This window comes from Chanodichthys erythropterus, chromosome 24 (assembly GCF_024489055.1).
Source record: "Chanodichthys erythropterus isolate Z2021 chromosome 24, ASM2448905v1, whole genome shotgun sequence".
In the NCBI taxonomy this organism is placed as follows: domain Eukaryota; kingdom Metazoa; phylum Chordata; class Actinopteri; order Cypriniformes; family Xenocyprididae; genus Chanodichthys; species Chanodichthys erythropterus.
In genome coordinates, this window is record NC_090244.1 from 15471916 (window position 1) to 15491380 (window position 19465).

Here is a 19465-nt window from a genome sequence, read left to right on the forward strand (position 1 = left end):
TTTAAACTTTGCCGGCTAAAGCCATAAGTTCGGGTTGAAGATGAAAAATGTACTAAGCACAATTTTCTCTAAACATTTATTTTTTCGAACATGCACTCAGAGCAGAAACGAAAGCTGATGATCTCTGTAAGTTTTCCAGACATCTCCAGTTGTGTTCATATGCAAACTTCACACAGTTATTTCGCCTATTAGATCGAAAAATCTGAAAAAGCCCATACATTTACCTGCCCATAGACCTGATCCTCAAAGACATCAGGACAGAAGTGATCAAAAGTGGACATACTGTAAGAGATGGATTAAAACACCAGGTGGAAACGGGATCCACTTGTGATCCGATCAACCAAAACGCATCTTAATACCAGGTGTAAACAGGGCCTAGGAGACTAGAAATGACTGGTATTTTATACATCATTATAACAATAAAAAAGGCAATACAGAGATGTCATCTAACTAACATTAAAAGATGGTGCTAACATTTATTGATATACAGAAAATGTCATAGTATGATAAATGTGAAAGTAAGGCAAAGGTGTAGCAGGTCATGCTCTAATACATGACATACTGTAGACAAACTGTTCTTATACATTCACAAAATTTCGATTTTATCATTACCAGATGTACCAGACCAAATCCAGCAACAATCTGCAAATGTCACGTAACATTGCTGAAAATGTTTCGGTGTGTTATATTGAGTAAAGTGATACTCAAAGAAAAGCTGGACTGGTACTAAAACCACTTGCCTGCAACACTTTAATTAATAACATCTCTTAGTAGTCTATTCTATTATATTCTAGGCAGTCTGAGAAAACATGACACACGGAGCCAAATCACACACAACATGTGTTAAAAGGATAGTTCACCCAAAAATGAAAATTGTACTCACTCACGTTCATGTGAGTAACCTTCACATTCATTACTCACCTTCAGCATTCATTCCAAACCAATATGGCTTACCCTTTTCTGTGGAAAACAAAAGAAGATATTCTGTTTTTTTAATTTGTTGTTGTCGTTTTTATCCAGACATTGAAAGTCAATGTTGGTTTGGACCCCATTGGCTTTCATTGTACTTAAAATAAGCACATTCTTTACAATAGGTTTGGAATGACATAAGAGTAAATTATGACCAAGTTTTCAGTTTTGGGTGAACTATTCCTTCAAGGGATTTCATACTGAATAGAATTAAATAGGTTTGGTAAATAACAAGATAAACGCAAGGACCAGCCTGCAGATATAAATATAGTGTGATTAATATTTAACATTAAAATTTGTTAACAGATAAACAACATTTTAAAGTAATAAAATAACCTCACTAAGACAAAATATGAACATCAGACCAACACACAAGTTCATCAGATAACTGTAAAAGGCCTCAGTATAAATCTTTAAATGGTTTGGAGTAGTTGAACATCAAATAATCCATGTAGTAAAAGTCATATGCCCTTTGTCTCTCCGTCACATTTAGCTGTGCAAAATATCTCTTTGTGATTTCCGAAGATGTCCTTTCTGCATTAGGGTTCCTGTCTTTAAAACTAGGGAATGTTAAATTGCTAGGAGCACCAATTTTTCTCAAAAGGAAATTGGCTTCTTCCTCCAAAGTCTCAAATTTCCCAATGAAATCATAGTCCAGCAGACAGGGGCTGCAGAGATGTCCAACAGGCTCCCAGTGGATGTCCATGCCAACCGGCCGATGCACGTCTAACAAATACTGGATGAACTCCTTGAAGGTCACACCCTCTCCAGTGCGTAAGGCATACTGCGTCGCATTGCTGCGGTATCTTGAGATGATGGGCTTCCCAAACACTGGGTGGTAGTACGAGTTTGGACTCTCAAACTTGTCCCGAAAAGCAGACACTAGCCTTTCGAAAGGTTCCCTCAGGAACAGGACTTTGGTGTAGGTCTTCAGACGCCGGATGATGCCCTTTTGATTGAACGAGTCTAGACGCTTCAAGTGATTCCCATAATGCACCTCGTCATGTTGGATCTCTCCTGTGGAAGAAGCGAGACCTTGAAGCACCATGAGCACCCTCTTCCAGTTGGAGCAGCCTGCCTTAGGCACCTCACAGTAGAGGAGTTTGTGCTTGTCCTCCACAAAGATACGGGACACGTGCATGCGGGTTATAGTCTGTTTAGCGGTTCCGCTTGTGTATTTGGCACATACCTCTCTCATAAGCCTCAGACGGGAGCTCTGCACCTGAGTCAGTCGCTCTGGACTGTTCCTGATCTGGCCAGGAGGGTCTGCGTTGAGCTGCTGGACAAGTGGGCTGCTCTTAAGGAGGAGTTTACGGTGGCTCTTTGTGACATGGGAAGCAGTGATGTCTCTAGGGTTGATTAGAGAAGAACGCTGGACCCATGGGAAGACTGGAAGTTGCACTGGCTGCACAGGTCTGGGAAAGTTGTCTTCTGTTGGATCAGACTGTCTGTCATTGTCAAGACAATAAGGACACTGTTCCTGAAAGTTAGAGAAGGAGAGTAGTCAGCAACAATAGTTGTTTCTTCAACTTCAGTTGTGTCTAAAAAATAACGACTTTATTTAATAGTTTCTTCTCTTCCATGTCAGTCTCTGATGCTGTTCACATTGAAGACACAGAATGCCGGCTCATTATTGGCCAGCTCCTGCATCAGCATCAAACACATGCGTTGTGCTGCTCACGCGAACAGCGTCAGCCATTACTGGGTCGGTGTTCTGACATAGAACCCGAAAGCACTGCATTGTGTTTACTACGTGAAAAGCATAGGAGACTGACAGGAAAGAGAGAAGCAATTGTTGAATAAAGTCATTATTTTTGTTTGTTTTGCACACAAAAAGTATTCTTGACGCTTCATAACATTAAGGTTGAACCACTGCAGTCATGTTGACTATTTTAACAATGTGTTTACTACATTTCTGGGCCTTAAAAAAGTGGTAGTAATGTTGCTATTATTAAAATCATGTTTTAATAATATTTTTTTTGTATTTCAAAGAAGTACACTCATTTTGATGTCTTACGGATGTAGAACGACATGAGGGTGAGTGATTAATGACAGAATTTTAATTTTTGGGTGAACTAACCCTTTAAGTTCAAAATGGAACTCTTAAGGTCAGCTAAACTTTAAACTATAAAATGTTTTCATTTAATTGCAATTAAGGTACAAAAACTTTACACTAAAGTGTATTCTTTTAAAGTATTAAATACTTCAGTAATAAGGACTAAAAGTATATAAAAAAATTTTCACAAGGGCATTTATGTTACAGGGGTTTATTTTAATCAAACCATTTTTTCTTTTGTTCTATGAAGTTCCTATTAAAACTGATTTAAAAAAAAAAATTCTTTCCCAGACCCAGATTTTTAATCTTAAACTATAAAAAGCCATTATAAAAATATGAGTATTATGTGGTTAAAACTATGATAAACTAAATAATCTAAATAAAGCATTTAATATTTATTGTGTAAAAATAATTTATATCACTTTTCTTTAAAAAAAAAAATACGACTGTCACAGTTGTTTTCAAAAAGTGTGAAAATATTATTTAATTGACTATTTAGGATACATAAATACAAGCTATGAATTTACTCTAAGTAAGGAAAAGGAGTATTGCCATTTTATTCCAAACATTTAAAAAAATGTCATTTTCACACAATGTTTTGTCAAACACAAAACATTTAATTTGAGATGTGGCGAAAATGACACTAGCTTTTAGTCAGAATTCTCTGCTGGATATTGCTAGCAGACAAATTAAATAAGCAAATATTTTAAGGAGTACAGTATCTAAAAGTCCACATGGCTACAGGCCATCAAAAGAAAATACATCAACACAGGAACGATTTTTAATGGGCTCTAAAAGCATTTACAAGAGAAGCCTGTGCTTTTAAAGTCTTGTTTCTGCAATGGCAACCACCAAGTGGTGCTAGCGCACAATAATTTCAGCAGCCGTAGCACAAGACTGAAGCAGGCGCTTGTGATTGTTCAGATGAATAAGCTTACCTTTCTTATGGCCTGCACTTGGGAGAATATGACCTTTGCACCTGAGGGAAACAAAAGAGAGGGAATGTTAGGATGACATTTCGGGCTTATCCATTTTTACAACCCATGTACCATGAAAGTGAACTTTTGGGTTCAGGAATTTTTATCGAGCTGCTTACATTCAAAGCGCAACCAACGTGAACTTATACTGAGATCCACCCGAATGTGCTGAAATAAAGAAGCATATGGCTCAGCAAAGTGGTGTCCTTGCTTTAGTTTTAGACGAAGTGAAGAGAAAGGGAGGGCGGACGGAGGGAGGTTGACTCCTGTGGTCGACTGCTAATGTTTATGTGCCATTGCTTGCAGCAGCTCCAGATGGTCTCCCAGCAGCCTGACAAACATCATCTTGACATCAAAGGTTATTGTGTATGAACAGAGGTGTGTGTCAAAAGATATTCGTTAGTATCCACCATGGGAAAAGTCTGCAGTCCGAAGTCCAGATTAGAAGATGGCCTGAGTCATACTGAATCAGACTTTGCAGCTCTGGCAGAGATGTCTCAATGCTTTGACACTGACCTATGGAAGGGCAGAGACTAGCATCGATTAGATGCCAAAGCCATGACACTTCTCGTTGATAGATTCATTGCAGGTGGTGGCCTGACTCGGTTTTGAGAGCAGGTTATTTACAGGCCAGGAGAAGGAGCTGGGGAGAAGACTGTCCTTTCCAGGGATGCTTTTTCTACTGTAATCTGTTTATACATTAATTCATAAATGACTTTGTTTGCTTTCTTAATGCACGTCTTACTGTGAACGTTTAAGTGGTGTGTGTTATTCAAAAGCAAAACTGTCCTCGTAATCTTTTAATCAAAATGTTAGTTTACACACACTTCACAAGAAAAAAAGGCAGTGAGTTATGACGCTACCACCAAAGATGTCCGTCTACCACATTCACATAGAAAAAAGGTTAAAAAGACTGCATCTAAACACAAAAATGCACCTTTATGCTGCGTTCACACCAGATGCAACTTGCGCGAATAAATCGCGCTATTCGCGCGTAGTTGGACGCTTGAACATTTTGAGTTTACTCGCTTCATTCGCGTGTGAAAATCCCTTCACAACAGACGCGAATTTGCGTCATGAGAGGGGCTCTCCCGCTCCTTTATGTGTCCCAGACTCTCCCACTGCTTTCTCCACACTTCCTCTGAATAAACACAACTTGTCAGTGGGGAAATAAATTGTAAATTACAGCGAATAAGCTCAATTGGTCGTCTTTAGATGGCTTGTAGTCTTAATATATATATATATATATATATATATATATATATATATATATATATATATATATATATATATATATATATATATATATATATATATATATATATATATATATATATATATATATATATATATATATATATATATATATATATATATAGCTGTAAGTTAACTGATTAAAGACCGTTTTTTACAACTTATCAGATTGTCCGACCTCCTCACTCACTTTCTTTCAAACTCGATCCTTTTTATTTCTGTTTCTATAAATGTATGAAGATGTACAGCGAGGATGATTTTGCCCTCCATTGTTGTTTCGAATTTCTGCCTCAGCTCGCTACGTTACGTCACTACTAGAGCAAGCTCCTGATTGGTTAACGCGGCAGGATGTCAATTTGCGTCTTTGCATTGACTTAACATGTAAATCACTCGCGCTTACCGCTTCATTCGCGACACTTCAGGTTTGTACACTGCAACTAAAATGGTCACACATTAGTCTCATGACCAAAAAAATAAACTTGTCGATAACTCTGTGTTTCCTGCACAAAACAATGATGTGCAATTTGCGACCAAATGACTCTTATGAGTCAGTCAAAAAGATTCACTCATGAGTTATTGGTTTGAATCCGACTCACTAAGATGAATCATTCAGAACCGTTATTTAGTTCACAACTGCCTGATTGAACAGCGAGTGATTTTTCTGTAAACTGTTAGTCACATTAGTCGGTTTATTGACTATGACATTGACAAAACAATTAAAAATCGATTAGTTCCTGATGGATCAAATCAAGTCCTGACCTAAATTTTGCCTGTTTAATATTCTCACTCAAAAATCCATATTACAGAAGTAAAATGGGTTGTGAAATGCAGTTCAGCTAATCTTGTATGATGTATCTTGCTGCTATCTTGTATAATGTGTAACAATGCTAATAAAACCTGTTTAGTGTATATAATGATTACAAATAAATACATAGAGTCATATTCACAGAGTTCTGGAAAACAATACAGTTCAATGCATTGGTGTGTAAACCTACATGCAATCAGATTTGGAGGTTTCCTGTAATGAGGACACTGTATAGGTTGTAATTTCCCATAGATGAGTGAGGGTATGAATTTCAAAGAGAATCTGCAAAATATTCATGGTGTTCTCTTTTATTCATAAATTCATAAAATCCTGCTGGTGAGCCTGTTTTATCCTGCACAATTTGTGTCATAATGCATTATTTCACTTAATACTGTATACTATTAACAAACTCTGCATAATCTGTCACAAAATTATGCCATTTAGATATGAAGGGCCCATCCATGCTGTTTTTTTTTTTTTCATGTCACTGCAGATAAACAAAATATAATCAAAGTTTAAGAATACATTGAATCAACCATGTATAAACCCAATTATTTGGCTAAAACTCAGTCATGAATTATTGAATGAAGCATATTTCCCAAAATTATGTGGGTCGGGATAAGTTATACTAATAGTAAGTGATAGTGAGCTATTACCATTACAAATACTATTAATATTAAAAACACTATTACATGTAATATTATATTACTATTATATGTTGAATAATGTTTCACTATATTCAAATATTCTGAAAATTAAACCAGTTCCTGTTAGTTTATTAAAGTTTATTTACTAGTTTTTACTAGTAAAACAAGTTTTTACTAGTTTAATAAAATGGAAATAATGAGACATTGGAATGGGATTGTGCATTAATGTTTTTTTCTTTTTTCTCATTTAACTTAATATTTTTATTTAAAATGTAAATTATATAAATGAGTCTTATTTCTATGGCATTATTTTATAGATGATATAGATGTATCGAATTTCTGTTGATCCTATTTAACGTGAGTAAATAGCTTTCCATATATGCCAAATTATGCCTTTATTTAATGCATTAGAACACAAAAATGCTTTTGTGCGAGAACCGGCCTTTACTCTTCTTATGAAATTTTTCGTTCATGACACTTCAGGTCCCTACACTTCAACGAAATTGGTCACAAATTAGTCACATGACCAAAAATGACCAAAACAACAATGTCCGATTTGCGACCAAATAACTCTTACGAACTAATGTGTCAAATTTATTTAGTGTTAATCCTCAATATTGCTCAATTATTGAACTTGCTACAATTATTGTAAAGTTATAAAAATGAATACCAAGCAGCACAAAATGGAATAAAAGATAGTATGCGCTCACACGGATGCACAGCCTTGTGCGTTGACCCGACTGCATGCAATTCTCTCACGCTCTATGGGTCTGCAAGATCTCTCACTTGAGTGGGATGAAGTGAGACAGGGAGGAAAGGAGAAGGCAGGAGAGATTGTGTGAAAGATAACAGACGATCCCTGTAAACAGCTAATGTCTTTGCCGCTGCGCGTCTCCCTCCTGCTGTCACCGGCAGATCACTCAGTTCTATTAGATCACAGTCTCGTCAGAGACGGCCAACCTAAACGACATGAGGTGAAGCAGGAGAGCGACGCTGCTGCACGGTGGGAGCTGGCAGTAATGGAGCACTGCAGACAGCCTCGCTCCCGATGACTTCACAGCTTATGAATAACTCAAATCCCGGGAAGAGAGCGGGAACACGGAACGAGGGACACTCTCTGGTCCCACCACCGTCTGATCTTCTAGAATGCTCTAGTACCCGCTAGTCCTAACCAAAGTTAAGTTTTTATAAAAGAAACTGAAAAAACATTGTAACACACTACTTGTAATGTAAACAAATGACGTTTTGGAAGTAATTGTCACGGTGGAGTCGGTGTCACTTTGTAAAGAAACATGTAATATGCATGCGCATGATGTCACCGTTTTCACTAATTTGCGTTTTTGTAGTTTACACGGAGATGATAACGGTATTGTTTTCAAATGTTTGTGTTTTCAGACCCCCAAAACACTGTTGTCGTGTAAATGAATCACCAAAACACTTTGCGTTTAGATCGTTAAAATAGGGCCCATGGTGTCATGTAAACAGCCTCTAAGGGCAATGAATACACAAGATAATGAGGAAATAAACAAGACACAGGTGATAACGATGAGAAACCATGGAAACAAACTAGCAATGCGAACAAAGGAAACAGGAAAACAAGAACAAACTAAGAGTCCAAGAAAACTGAACAATCAAAAACTGAAGAATAATCTATTAATGTTTGTCTATTTGGCGTAATTTTGCACTTTATTGTCACTTAAAATTATGTTTATGCTGAATAAAATAGTTTGCGTATTGCTATTTTGAGGCAACTGAAAACAACTGCGCCACTGACCAACAAACACCTATTCTAAAGTCAATGCCGCAATAATTTTTATTTATTTTTTTGTTAATTAGTGATATGCGCCTATAGTAGGGCTGGGCGATATATCGCATGAGATTGTCACGCGCATTTCGTCAGTAAAGCCGGTTCCCTGATTACCGCTAAATCGCCATCACCTGCTTTCAAATGGAGCGGCATTTAATAGACAGAGCCGTAGTTCACCGACAAGCTACGCAATATCGCGTTCATATCGCAGATGAATCGCCTTCGATAATGAACGTGATATTGCGTAGCTTGTCAGTGATCTACGGCTCCGTCTATTAAATGCCGCTCCATTTGAAAGCAGGTGATGGCGATTTAGCGGTAATCAGGGAACCGGCTTTACTGACGAAATGCGCGTGACAATCTCATGCGATATATCGCCCAGCCCTACTATAGGCGCATATCACTAATTAACAAAAAAATAAATAAAAATTATCGCGGCATTGACTTTAGACTAGGTGTTTGTTGGTCAGTGGCGCAGTTGTTTTCAGTTGCCTCAAAATAGCAATACGCAAACTATTTTATTCAGCATAAACATAATTTTAAGTGACAATAAAGTGCAAAATTACGCCAAATAGACAAACATTAATAGATTATTCTTCAGTTTTTGATGGGTGGGTGCACAACAAGCGTACACTTTGCTTGTTACACACAATTATTATTATTGTTTGTATAAAGATAAAAATGCCTACATGTCATAATGGATAGTCATTGCATATATCAGAATTACCTATTTGCAGTAAGGATGAATGAAAGTGGCTAATTATTTGACCAATCATGGCAATACACATGTATTTAAACTGACTCGTCAGTTGTCTATATTCAACCGTAAACAGCAATCCGCCATGGAGCAAGTGCACCTGGAATTTAAAAGGAATGGGAGATGACACTTTGATTTATTGTTACTCCCAAAACATACCCATGACTCATTAAGAGAATAGGTACAACCCTTTTGGACCACACCTGCCACGCCGATAATTTTTTCCGTTTTTCCGCAACTGCGGCATGCGCTTCAGATCATGAGCTTGGATCGATAAAACAGGGCCCAATTAGTTACTTTTATAGGAGAAGTGCAGTAATATGACAAAATTTCCCAACACTAACAGCAGATAACCATCATATGAAATAATATACCCTCTTGTTGGGTTTTTTATGCCACATGCTATTGATATGGATTAAGATACTCCCTCACTGATGCTTGAGTGCAGCTGTATACATATAAGGTTATACAACAGACATCTGAAGAGGCAGAGAAGAGCAAAAGCAAGCAGAGTGCCTGTCACATCTAATGCAGGAGCTCTTTGTTTACCACGGTACAGCTTTCCACAAAATCAAATCAATATGTCATAAACATGGCGACAGTCTCCGGCATGATGAGATGTTACTGATTTGACAGAAACAGAGAAGCAAGGTTTATGCTCGAATAGCAGCAGAAGGGGTCAAAGTTTGGCTGGTTTGTAAGGTCCAGTTAGTCCCTATAACTAAAAAGTCCACAAAATAAAAACACAACAAAACGTTACTATATTTATGTCACTATAATTATGGATATTTTATAACATACTTTCTATATACAAATACATTGGACTATTGTTTAAAATTTGGAGGGTAACAAAGCATCCTGTGTCAAACCACTGAGACCAAAAATGAGGCTAAATTTGGTGGTAAAATATGCAGCTGTCATTGGCACACTGTGTGAGATGTGGTGACTGACTATAATAATGGTTTCCTGATATTAGTCCTCTTCATTAGACTTAATGCACTGTGAAAAACTCACATCATTTTCACACAACTGATTTGTATGCCTGTCTAACCTTGTTAGAATCCAGCAACAACTAAATCAGGAAGACTAAGTCTATTGCTATAAATGATGATAAATATGCCAATTGGTGTATTAGAGATGAGTTTAATTCACCTTGAAATACAAACTCAACTTGAGGGCATGCCCAGTTTCAACTGTCTATATAAGCAAAGATGCAGCAAGGAAACAGCTTATATCAGGTATCGAAGCAAGATGTGTTTATAAGAATGAAAAAAAGTTAAGATGTGTTTTCCAGACAGACAGTGGGCGTATAAGTGTGTATATGTGTGTTTCTTTCAAAAAACTTTGAAAACTCTGAACTGAGTAGAAGAATTTCACCTTGCTTTGGAAGTATTTGTTGCCTGGCTGCAGGAATATGAATTTAAATAACATATAAAAATGTATCATCTTTAATGGAGTGTCTATTTACACTAAGAGTAAATAGCGTCCCTTGTTGGCAAACACTTTTTACACTAGCTCTGCCCACCTGGTTGGGCCACTCAAGTATTAAAAAAGACACACAAAATTAAATGTCTTCAGTGGTGTAACAGTAGCGAGTAAGGCTCGCAGATCTGGCTTTTAATGCAATCGACGCGGGTTCGAATCTGCCTTTTGCTGAGCTTGCATTTATTTTCAATAAAAATAAAAATGATGTTCTAATAGTGGAAATAAACTTCGAATGAGTGTTTAATAATATTAAAAGTGTTTATTGGGTAGGGTTAGGTGTAGGTGTAGGGAGGGTTTTTATTCACCCAATAAGGCAGCATCCATTTAATCATTTTAATAAATATATATCATGTACACGCTATGATATTATTGCATCCTGTTAATGTATAAAGATACAAAGAACTGATACTTTTACATGGTGTAAATAGAATCTATCTCTATTTTCACCTAGTGTAAATAGCATATCGCTAAGAAAATATGCTATTTTCACTTAATGTAAATATCCGCTGCCCATCTTTAAAGGTGCCCTAGATTCAAAAATTGAATTTACCTCGACATAGTTGAATAACAAGAGGGAAATGACATACAGTGAATCTCAAACTCCATTATTTCCTCCTTCTTTTATAAATCTCATTTGTTTAAAAGTCCGAAGAACATGCGAATCTCAACATAACACCGACTGTTACGTAACAGTCGGCATCATTAATATGTATGACCCCAATATTTGCATATGCCAGCTCATGTTCAAGGCATTACACAAGGGCAGGACGTCTGGATGTGCACAGCTAAATCATCAGACTAGGTAAGCAAGGAAGAACAACAGCGAAAAATGGCAGATGGAGCGATAATAACTGACATGATCCATGATATCATGATATTTTTAGTGATATTTGTAAATTGTCTTTCTAAATGTTTCGTTAACATGTTGCTAATGTACTGTTAAATGTGATTAAAGTTACCATCGTTTCTTACTGTATTCACGGAGACAAGAGCCGTCGCTATTTTCATTTTTAAACACTTGCAGTCTGTATAGTTCATAAACACAACTTCATTCTTTATAAATCTCTCCAACAGTGTGTAATGTTAGCTTTATCCACAGAGCACAATCAAACTCATTCAGAATCGAATATGAACATCCAAATAAATACTATACTTACACGATTAGACATGCTGCCTGATGAACACTTTGTAATGATCCATTTTGAGGGTTATATTAGCTGTGTGAACTTTGTTTATGGTGTTTAAGGCAAGTGCGAGCTCTTGGGGCGTGGAGCACTAGATTTAAAGAGGCTGCGTACCCTGAATCGGCGCATTTATAATGATAGGCAGTTAAAAAAATTAATAATAAAAAAAATCTATGGGGTATTTTGAAACTTCACAGACACATTCAGGGGACACCTTAGACTTATATTACATCTTTTGAAAACATGTTCTTCAGCACCTTTAATGCTACAGGTTAAATACAAGTTATGCTCTCGATACCACAGAAAATTATTTTGAATGATGCTGAAAAAAGTAATATTGTGAAATATTATTACAACTGTAAAATAATGGTTTTCTATTTTAATATATTTTAAAATCTAATTTATTCCTGTGAATTTTCAGCATCATTACTCCAGTCTTCAGTGTCACACGATCCTTCAGAAATCATTCTAATTTGCCAATTTGCTGCTTAAGAAACATTTATTATTATTATCAATGTTGTAAATAGCTGAGTTGCTTAATATTTTTAGGAAAAATGTGACACATTTATTTCGGGATCCTTTAATGAAGATAAAATTCAAAGAAATCATAAAAACATTTACTAAAAACTTTTGATCAAATTAATGCTTCCTTGCTGAATAAAAGTATTAATTTCTTCTAAATAACCAATCTTAGTGACCCCCAACTTTTGAATGGTAGTGTATTTATATATTTTTAGGAAAGTTATGATGGAAGATATTGAATACTTCCATGATGAAGTTCCATGAGTTTCTCTGTTAATCTAAAGTATTGTGGATTTCTGTCTGAAAGATCTTCAGGTGAATGAATGTTTGGAATGGATCTTAAAGTTGATTGTTTATGGAACTCTAAAGTGCATAAAGGATCACAACAATGTCTCTCTCTCTTTCTGAACAGACTATGACATCCATACGGGCCGTCCACACATCAATATTTATACCTGGCAGTCACAGGAAGAGTAAACACCTCTGGCTGCCACCATCAAGAAGGGGACGAATGAATGAACTGCGTGTGAGGGAGGGAAAATGAGCAAATCGCAGCAAGATGGAAGGATTTAGTGAGTGATGGGGTGATAGATTTCGTGATTGATTGGACAGAGGAACGTTTAGATGGCTATAAGGATGGATGACCTGATGGATATGGTTGTTAAGAATGTAGTTTGCAATTTGTGTCTGGCCATTTCCTTCTCAAATCCAGCCCATTTTCAGTCAAGTGTCCTTCTGCCGTCTGATGAACACGTCGGCGACTCTACATCCAATTATCGTCCCACGGTGACACACACACACTCACGCATTTATTTACAAATAGCCTACTTTTTCAATATACGCAGTCTTTTCATCGATGCTGTTGTCCTTGACTAACCCAGACATTTTGGAAATGTGTAAAGAGACTCATTTATTGTAAGCTGTTTACTTGTTTACTCCTGTTGTGTACCAGCGGGCCCCCTGGTGGCACATCCGTCTGTTGTTAGCTGTTGTGTGTGTGTGTGTGTGTGTGTGTCTGGCTCTCTCCCCTCTCTCTGCATGAGCCTGCGTTCTCTCCAGAACTTCATTAGCTTGATTAACATTCATGTCCCACCTTCCTTTACCTCGTGCTGTCAGCTGCTGACTTCTTAACTAACTTACACACCTCCTAGGCCTGAGCGCTTGTCTTGACATTGGTACGTCTTTCAGCCCACTTCAAGCTAACATGTACTTTAAAGCATGTTTACTGGACATTAGGGCTAAATCTGTTTCTGATTAACAAACTCTCATTTTTATACATATATAGTACTTTTCAAAAGTTTGGGGTCAGTACAATTTTTTTCAGCATGGCATATTAATTTGATCAAAAGTGACAGTAAAGACTAAATATGGCCTTGTTTACACCTGGTATTAAGATGCGTTTTAGCTTTAACAAGCTAAAAACTAGGGGTGGTACAAAATATCAATAGGGCGATATATCATTGTCTTTCTCCATGCGATACTGATATTGATAATTTAATGAATAAAATAAGGCGTTCTAAATAGATTTCCCCGCTCCCAGCATCTAAAAATGCACAAAAAACATGGTAGCGCCGTTTTAACCTTCTTTCCAAACCGTTAGGGAGCTTGCGTTCCCGTGGTGTCTGCCGTTACAAAGCAATCATGAACCAGGTTCTCTATGAAGATGAGGAAGTTTAGCAAAGGATAAACAGTTTCCTAGCCACCGCATTAGCTCTACTGATATATATATATATTTATTGAGATGAGAACTAAAAAAGCCGTAATGCGCCACAGACGTGTGCAGTGTGCGCTTGCCGCGTGTCTACATTTGAAATAATGAACTTGAGCATGCATAAAACGCGACCTGCAAACTGCAAATTTTTTTCCTGCAAGTCATGTGCGGGGCTCTGTATTCCAGCTCTTTATGATTAGACGAGAGGAAAGGTTGAGAAAGCACTCCAGGTAAATTTTAAAATGTACCAGGTTCATATAGAGTTGATATGCAGTTAAATATGTTAGTTTACACACAGTGCCGGCCCTACACTGTAAAAAATGACCGTGATTTTAACAGTAAAAGACTGTAAAAATGCTGCAGTGAAAAACTGTTAATGGACTATATGCACGGGTTACTTCCTGGTTGTCGTTAAGCCAGCTCGGGCACTTCCGGTGAACTGTTAGCTGTTCATACTGTAGTCGTTGTACATCGACACAAAACCATCTATGGTTGACTTTTAATGTTGTATTTATATTTTAATGCAGTTATTACATTTACCTAATTTGCCAATAAACCAGTTTTATTGATTGCAATAAAGACGAAGCTATTGGGACTGTTTAAAAATGCCGTGTCTGTAATTAGACACACACACACACACATTTTTTCCCCAGGACTTTAAATGATATTTTTAATGCGATGACCACAAACATAATTTGTTCATCCTTCTGAGATTGTCCCCATTGTAAAACCGAACGTTTAAAAATGTAGGTGTAACGAGGTTAGTAGATATGGGAAGAAGGAGGCGGGAACCGGCGAACATTGAACGTAACTTTTAATGTAAAATAAACAAAGAACAAAACGAAAGTAATGCCGGCAGACCCTCGCGGACGTCTGCCGGCCACACAAACATAACAAAACATAAAATAAAGTCCAGGCCTGGTCCTCTCTCGTCTTTCATTGTAGTCGCTCCTCCTTTTATGCCTCCGGAGCTCCTCCGTGAGAGACTCGAGGCCGGCACGCCTCGCAGGTGACGCTCATTATCACTCGCGTCACCGGCCTCGCGCCGTTCCCTCACGGCTCTCGCCCGCCCTGCTCGTCACATACCCCCAACGCCCCTCGCAGGCCGGGGGGTACCTCCGAGACTGCGCTCTACTCCCCCCCGGGGCCTGTCTCGGCGGCCGCAGCACCTGGGGGTAAGGACAGACGAGACGAGAGAAAGGAGACGGAAGCAAGGGGAGCGACAGGACGAGAGAGGGGAGAGAGGAAAAAGAAAAAAAAAATTCTTGGTCCGGTTCCCCGACACACTGCCGCTTGGTCCTCAGCCTGCCGAGAGGCTCTTCTTCGCGGTGCCATGCGGTGGCACTGGACGCTTGGTGGACGGCCCGATCCTCGACCGCCTCCTGGCGGCCGGCGATGGCTCCTCCGACTGAGGGCAGCCGGCAGCGAGTCCCCCGTTCCCTGCTCCTCCCCTTTATGGCGGACGGCAGCAGGCTCCGGCCCACGGCGAACGGCGGCGACTCCTCCGCTCCCTCTTGGACGGCAGCCACCCCACCTCGTCCCAGGGGCACGGCCTCGAGCTCTCCGTCCCACCTTTCACAAGGCTCCAGCACCACCGCTTCGGGCAGCCTCTCGCGGTCTTCACTCCCGCGCTGCCCGAACTCCGCAGCACCGCGATCCCCCTCAGCAGCGAGGGCTCTCCGACAGCATGTCCCTCCTTCCTCCCGGGTTTCGGCACCAATGTAACGAGGTTAGTAGATATGGGAAGAAGGAGGCGGGAACCGGCGAACATTGAACGTAACTTTTAATGTAAAATAAACAAAGAACAAAACGAAAGTAATGCCGGCAGACCCTCGCGGACGTCTGCCGGCCACACAAACATAACAAAACATAAAATAAAGTCCAGGCCTGGTCCTCTCTCGTCTTTCATTGTAGTCGCTCCTCCTTTTATGCCTCCGGAGCTCCTCCGTGAGAGACTCGAGGCCGGCACGCCTCGCAGGTGACGCTCATTATCACTCGCGTCACCGGCCTCGCGCCGTTCCCTCACGGCTCTCGCCCGCCCTGCTCGTCACAGTAGGAAATTTAACATTTGATAAAAACACTTATTTAAAAATAAAAAAGACAGTAATTAGCACTTTAACCAGCAGGTGGCGGCAAAATAACTAGGTTTGAAAAAACATTTTGTCAATGTGAAGTATGAAATACTCACAAAATCTTATGAAAAACAATAACTTTTATTGTGAATTAATTACACAGAAAGAGAGCACCGCGCTCTCCCTTTGTAATCACAGCAGATGTCAGTCAGAGCAGCGCAAGATCAATGATTTCAGCACACTTGTGAAAACACACATTTTATTCAATTAATCTAACTAAAGTGCACAATAAATATTTAATTTTTGAAGCTTTTTTCACATAAAAGTGTGAAAACTAATGGTCGAATTGAATTTAGCCGAGGAGGAACATTGAGGTACGTCTTTTTTTATTTATTTTCTAAGCTGTCTTACGTTTGAATAACTAAATTAATGCTATGCTTGACTATTTAAGTGACTATATTCTGATTATAAACTAAGTATTACACTACTGATGTTCAACACACCAGCAAATGACATCTCACCGGAAGTTTTCGAGCTGGCTTATATTAATGCGGAAGTTCTAAAGAACGCTCCGTGCATATAGTCAATTGGTTTACAGAAAGTTTCCGTACTATATACGGTGAATAACTGTAATAGATCTAACGGCACATTTAATGAAATTTTACGGTAAAATACCATTAAATTCACAGTTTTTGGAAGTGAACAATAACAATTCATTGTAAAATTTACAGTGAAAAACCGTAATTGACATTCCCACAATTCCCTGCATGACACTTCACATTTGATATATTTTCGTTGAAATAACTCTGTTTCTTCTTAGTTTTTCTCATTTTTTTCGAATCAGTTATGTACATTAGGGTTTTATGTTACATCTAATGTTGTTAAATTAATGTTTATTGCATTTTTAAAATTTCATGCATGTTACCATGATGGTGTTTAGTGTGTGTGTGAATGACACTGTGTGCACCTTCTATATATTAGTATTGTCCTCCTCAGCTTGTGGAAAAGCTGCTTGTGATGAACTTTGATTCATCATGTGACTCTCATCACCACTGTTTGGTGACTATCAGTGTATTATAAAGGTACAAAACAGATATTAGTACTTCATTAGGTTGGTAAATTAACATTATATCAGTTAATGAAATACGTGATTTTTTTTTCACGTTGCTACTGTATTTTTTACGGTAAAGTTTTTTTTGGGCGCCCCCTTATATTGCGATTTATCCAAAGGGGCGAATCTACAAAATTATTTATAGGGTGGCAAAGGGGTGGCAACACCAAAGCAAGTGCTCATGTATAGTTTTTTGGAGATTTATAGTCTTACATGCACAATTGTGTTCACCAGCATTGCATTACCAGAAAGTATCTATATACTGTATGAAATTAATAAATAACAAAATTTCAATATCCATCATGGCACCAAGTAAACACTATATGAAAAACTTCTAAATGAGTCTGAGCTTGTATCACTAAAGGAGATGAGCAGTTTTATTAATATTACACAGGCTACTTCAATGGTATAAATCACATTTTAGAGCAAGTTAAAGAGCAACAAAACAATTTTTGAGTTTCTGTTATTAACAGAGATGGGAATGTATGTGTGTGTTCACCCAGAACACCCTATCAACCACATACTCTAGCAACGCATCAGCAACTGCATAGCAAGAGCCTAGCAACCACCCAGAATCTCCTAGCAACCACCTAGCAACACTTTAGCAATCACCCAGAACATCTATATTCTGGACTAACTGACCAAAGTTTTTACATTTTTTAAACAAGACTTGAAGTTGGGTTTATGACAAGCCAATAGGGGTGTGACGAGATCTCGTGTCACGAGATCTCGCGAGACTAAACTGATGAGATTTCTCGTCGAGGCGAAAAGTAGTCTCGTGATGTTGCCATGACAGAGTGTTAGGATGATCAGGAAAGAATATGCCACCGCTACGTATACATTACGCCTCCACTGTGGTTTTGCTTTGTATTTAAATAAAAAACATTTAATTCAGTTGGATAACGGACGCCGCCGCTCCATATTTACAGAGTTACGCGCGGTCGTTGAAAGTGAAAGTAAACACGAGCGCGCATTCAACGCGATCTCAATACCCCGCATTTTGAAAGCGGCTCCCTGATGAATACAGATATCTCTCAATATAAAAGCTATTTTAGGCTGGGCAGTGTAACCATCTCTCAGCTCTGTATCAAAGAAAAATGTGGTCTTATTTGCATGACTGACATGAAAACGAATAACAGTTCCCATTCAGTCGGTCACGTTCGACGTACGTCGGACAGACCGACGAATAGGAATCTCGCTAGAGAGGCCAATCTACTTCGAGTGTAACTAAACGAGCCAATGCACATTGGCATGCAATCATATGCATCAGCTGCTCGCCTCGCAGCGCGGGTATATAATGAGCAGCAGGTGCGTTGCATCTTCAGCTTTTCGCTTCGGAGCCGAACGGTGTTGTTCCTGTTCTCTGCAAGCGAGTGTCTGCTAGAAGACGAGTCAAGCTTTTGGTTGAACTTCTCTTTTTTTCCGAGTGCGGGCGAACAGCACAGCAGCGGGGTCGACGTCATCTCTTTTTCTGTTTCGTTTGCCGTTTTTGAGCAAATAGCTGTTTGACAGCGTCAGAAGGCTGTTCTCACGGCCGGTACGGTGCGCTTTTGAGCGCTGAAAAGCCGTTTTTACGGCTGGTAAGAGTGAGCGCCTTCAAAGAGAGAGAAAGCACATGACAGGCTGCACACAATCCCTGTCTGTGTTGCGGTGGCCGTTCCCCTGCGTGCTTCAGCACTTCTAAAAGAGTAAAGTCCCTGAAAGAGCTTACACAAGTAGATTCGCGTCTTTTTAAAGACGACATCCTACTTGTGTTTCTGGATGCGATCGTTCCTGTCCTCACTGACGGCCACGATCACCGTTTCGCATGTCTGGGCGCGTGCTGAAATGATGTTCGTGGGTGTTCATGTTTTCATATGAGAACATGATCACGTCGACACGCCGGTCGTGACTCTTCTTTCTCCGGGAAGCTTGAGTCCCCTCTGTTGTTGGCCAGCTGCCGCTTGTGTGTAAAAGCACAGCCGCGGCTCTGCCCGACACTCTGGGAGACCGCGGAGATCAGCGAGAGCAAACCTCTCGCTCCTCTGCGTGTCGTGTGCCGTCGAGCTGCCGGGCTGCAGCGCGGGTTGTCACGGCAACCCAGCGCTCGCTCGGCGCTCTAGATGCGC

The 19465-nt window shown here is 39.2% G+C and overlaps 1 protein-coding gene across 2 annotated transcripts in view; it reads right to left on the reverse strand.

Annotated features, from left to right (window-relative positions):
- Positions 1-1368: 1368 nt before the first annotated feature.
- Positions 1369-19465, reverse strand: part of si:ch211-269c21.2 (carbohydrate sulfotransferase 8) — a 73141-nt gene continuing 55044 nt past the window's right edge. For both annotated transcript variants that reach the window (XM_067380534.1, XM_067380535.1), the window contains exons 3-4: positions 3964-4004; positions 1369-2449 (exon numbers count right to left, since the gene is read on the reverse strand). In XM_067380534.1, the coding sequence (XP_067236635.1) occupies positions 1370-2449; positions 3964-4004 (1121 nt within the window). In that variant the 3' untranslated portion in view covers position 1369. The remainder of the gene's footprint in view (positions 2450-3963; positions 4005-19465) is intronic.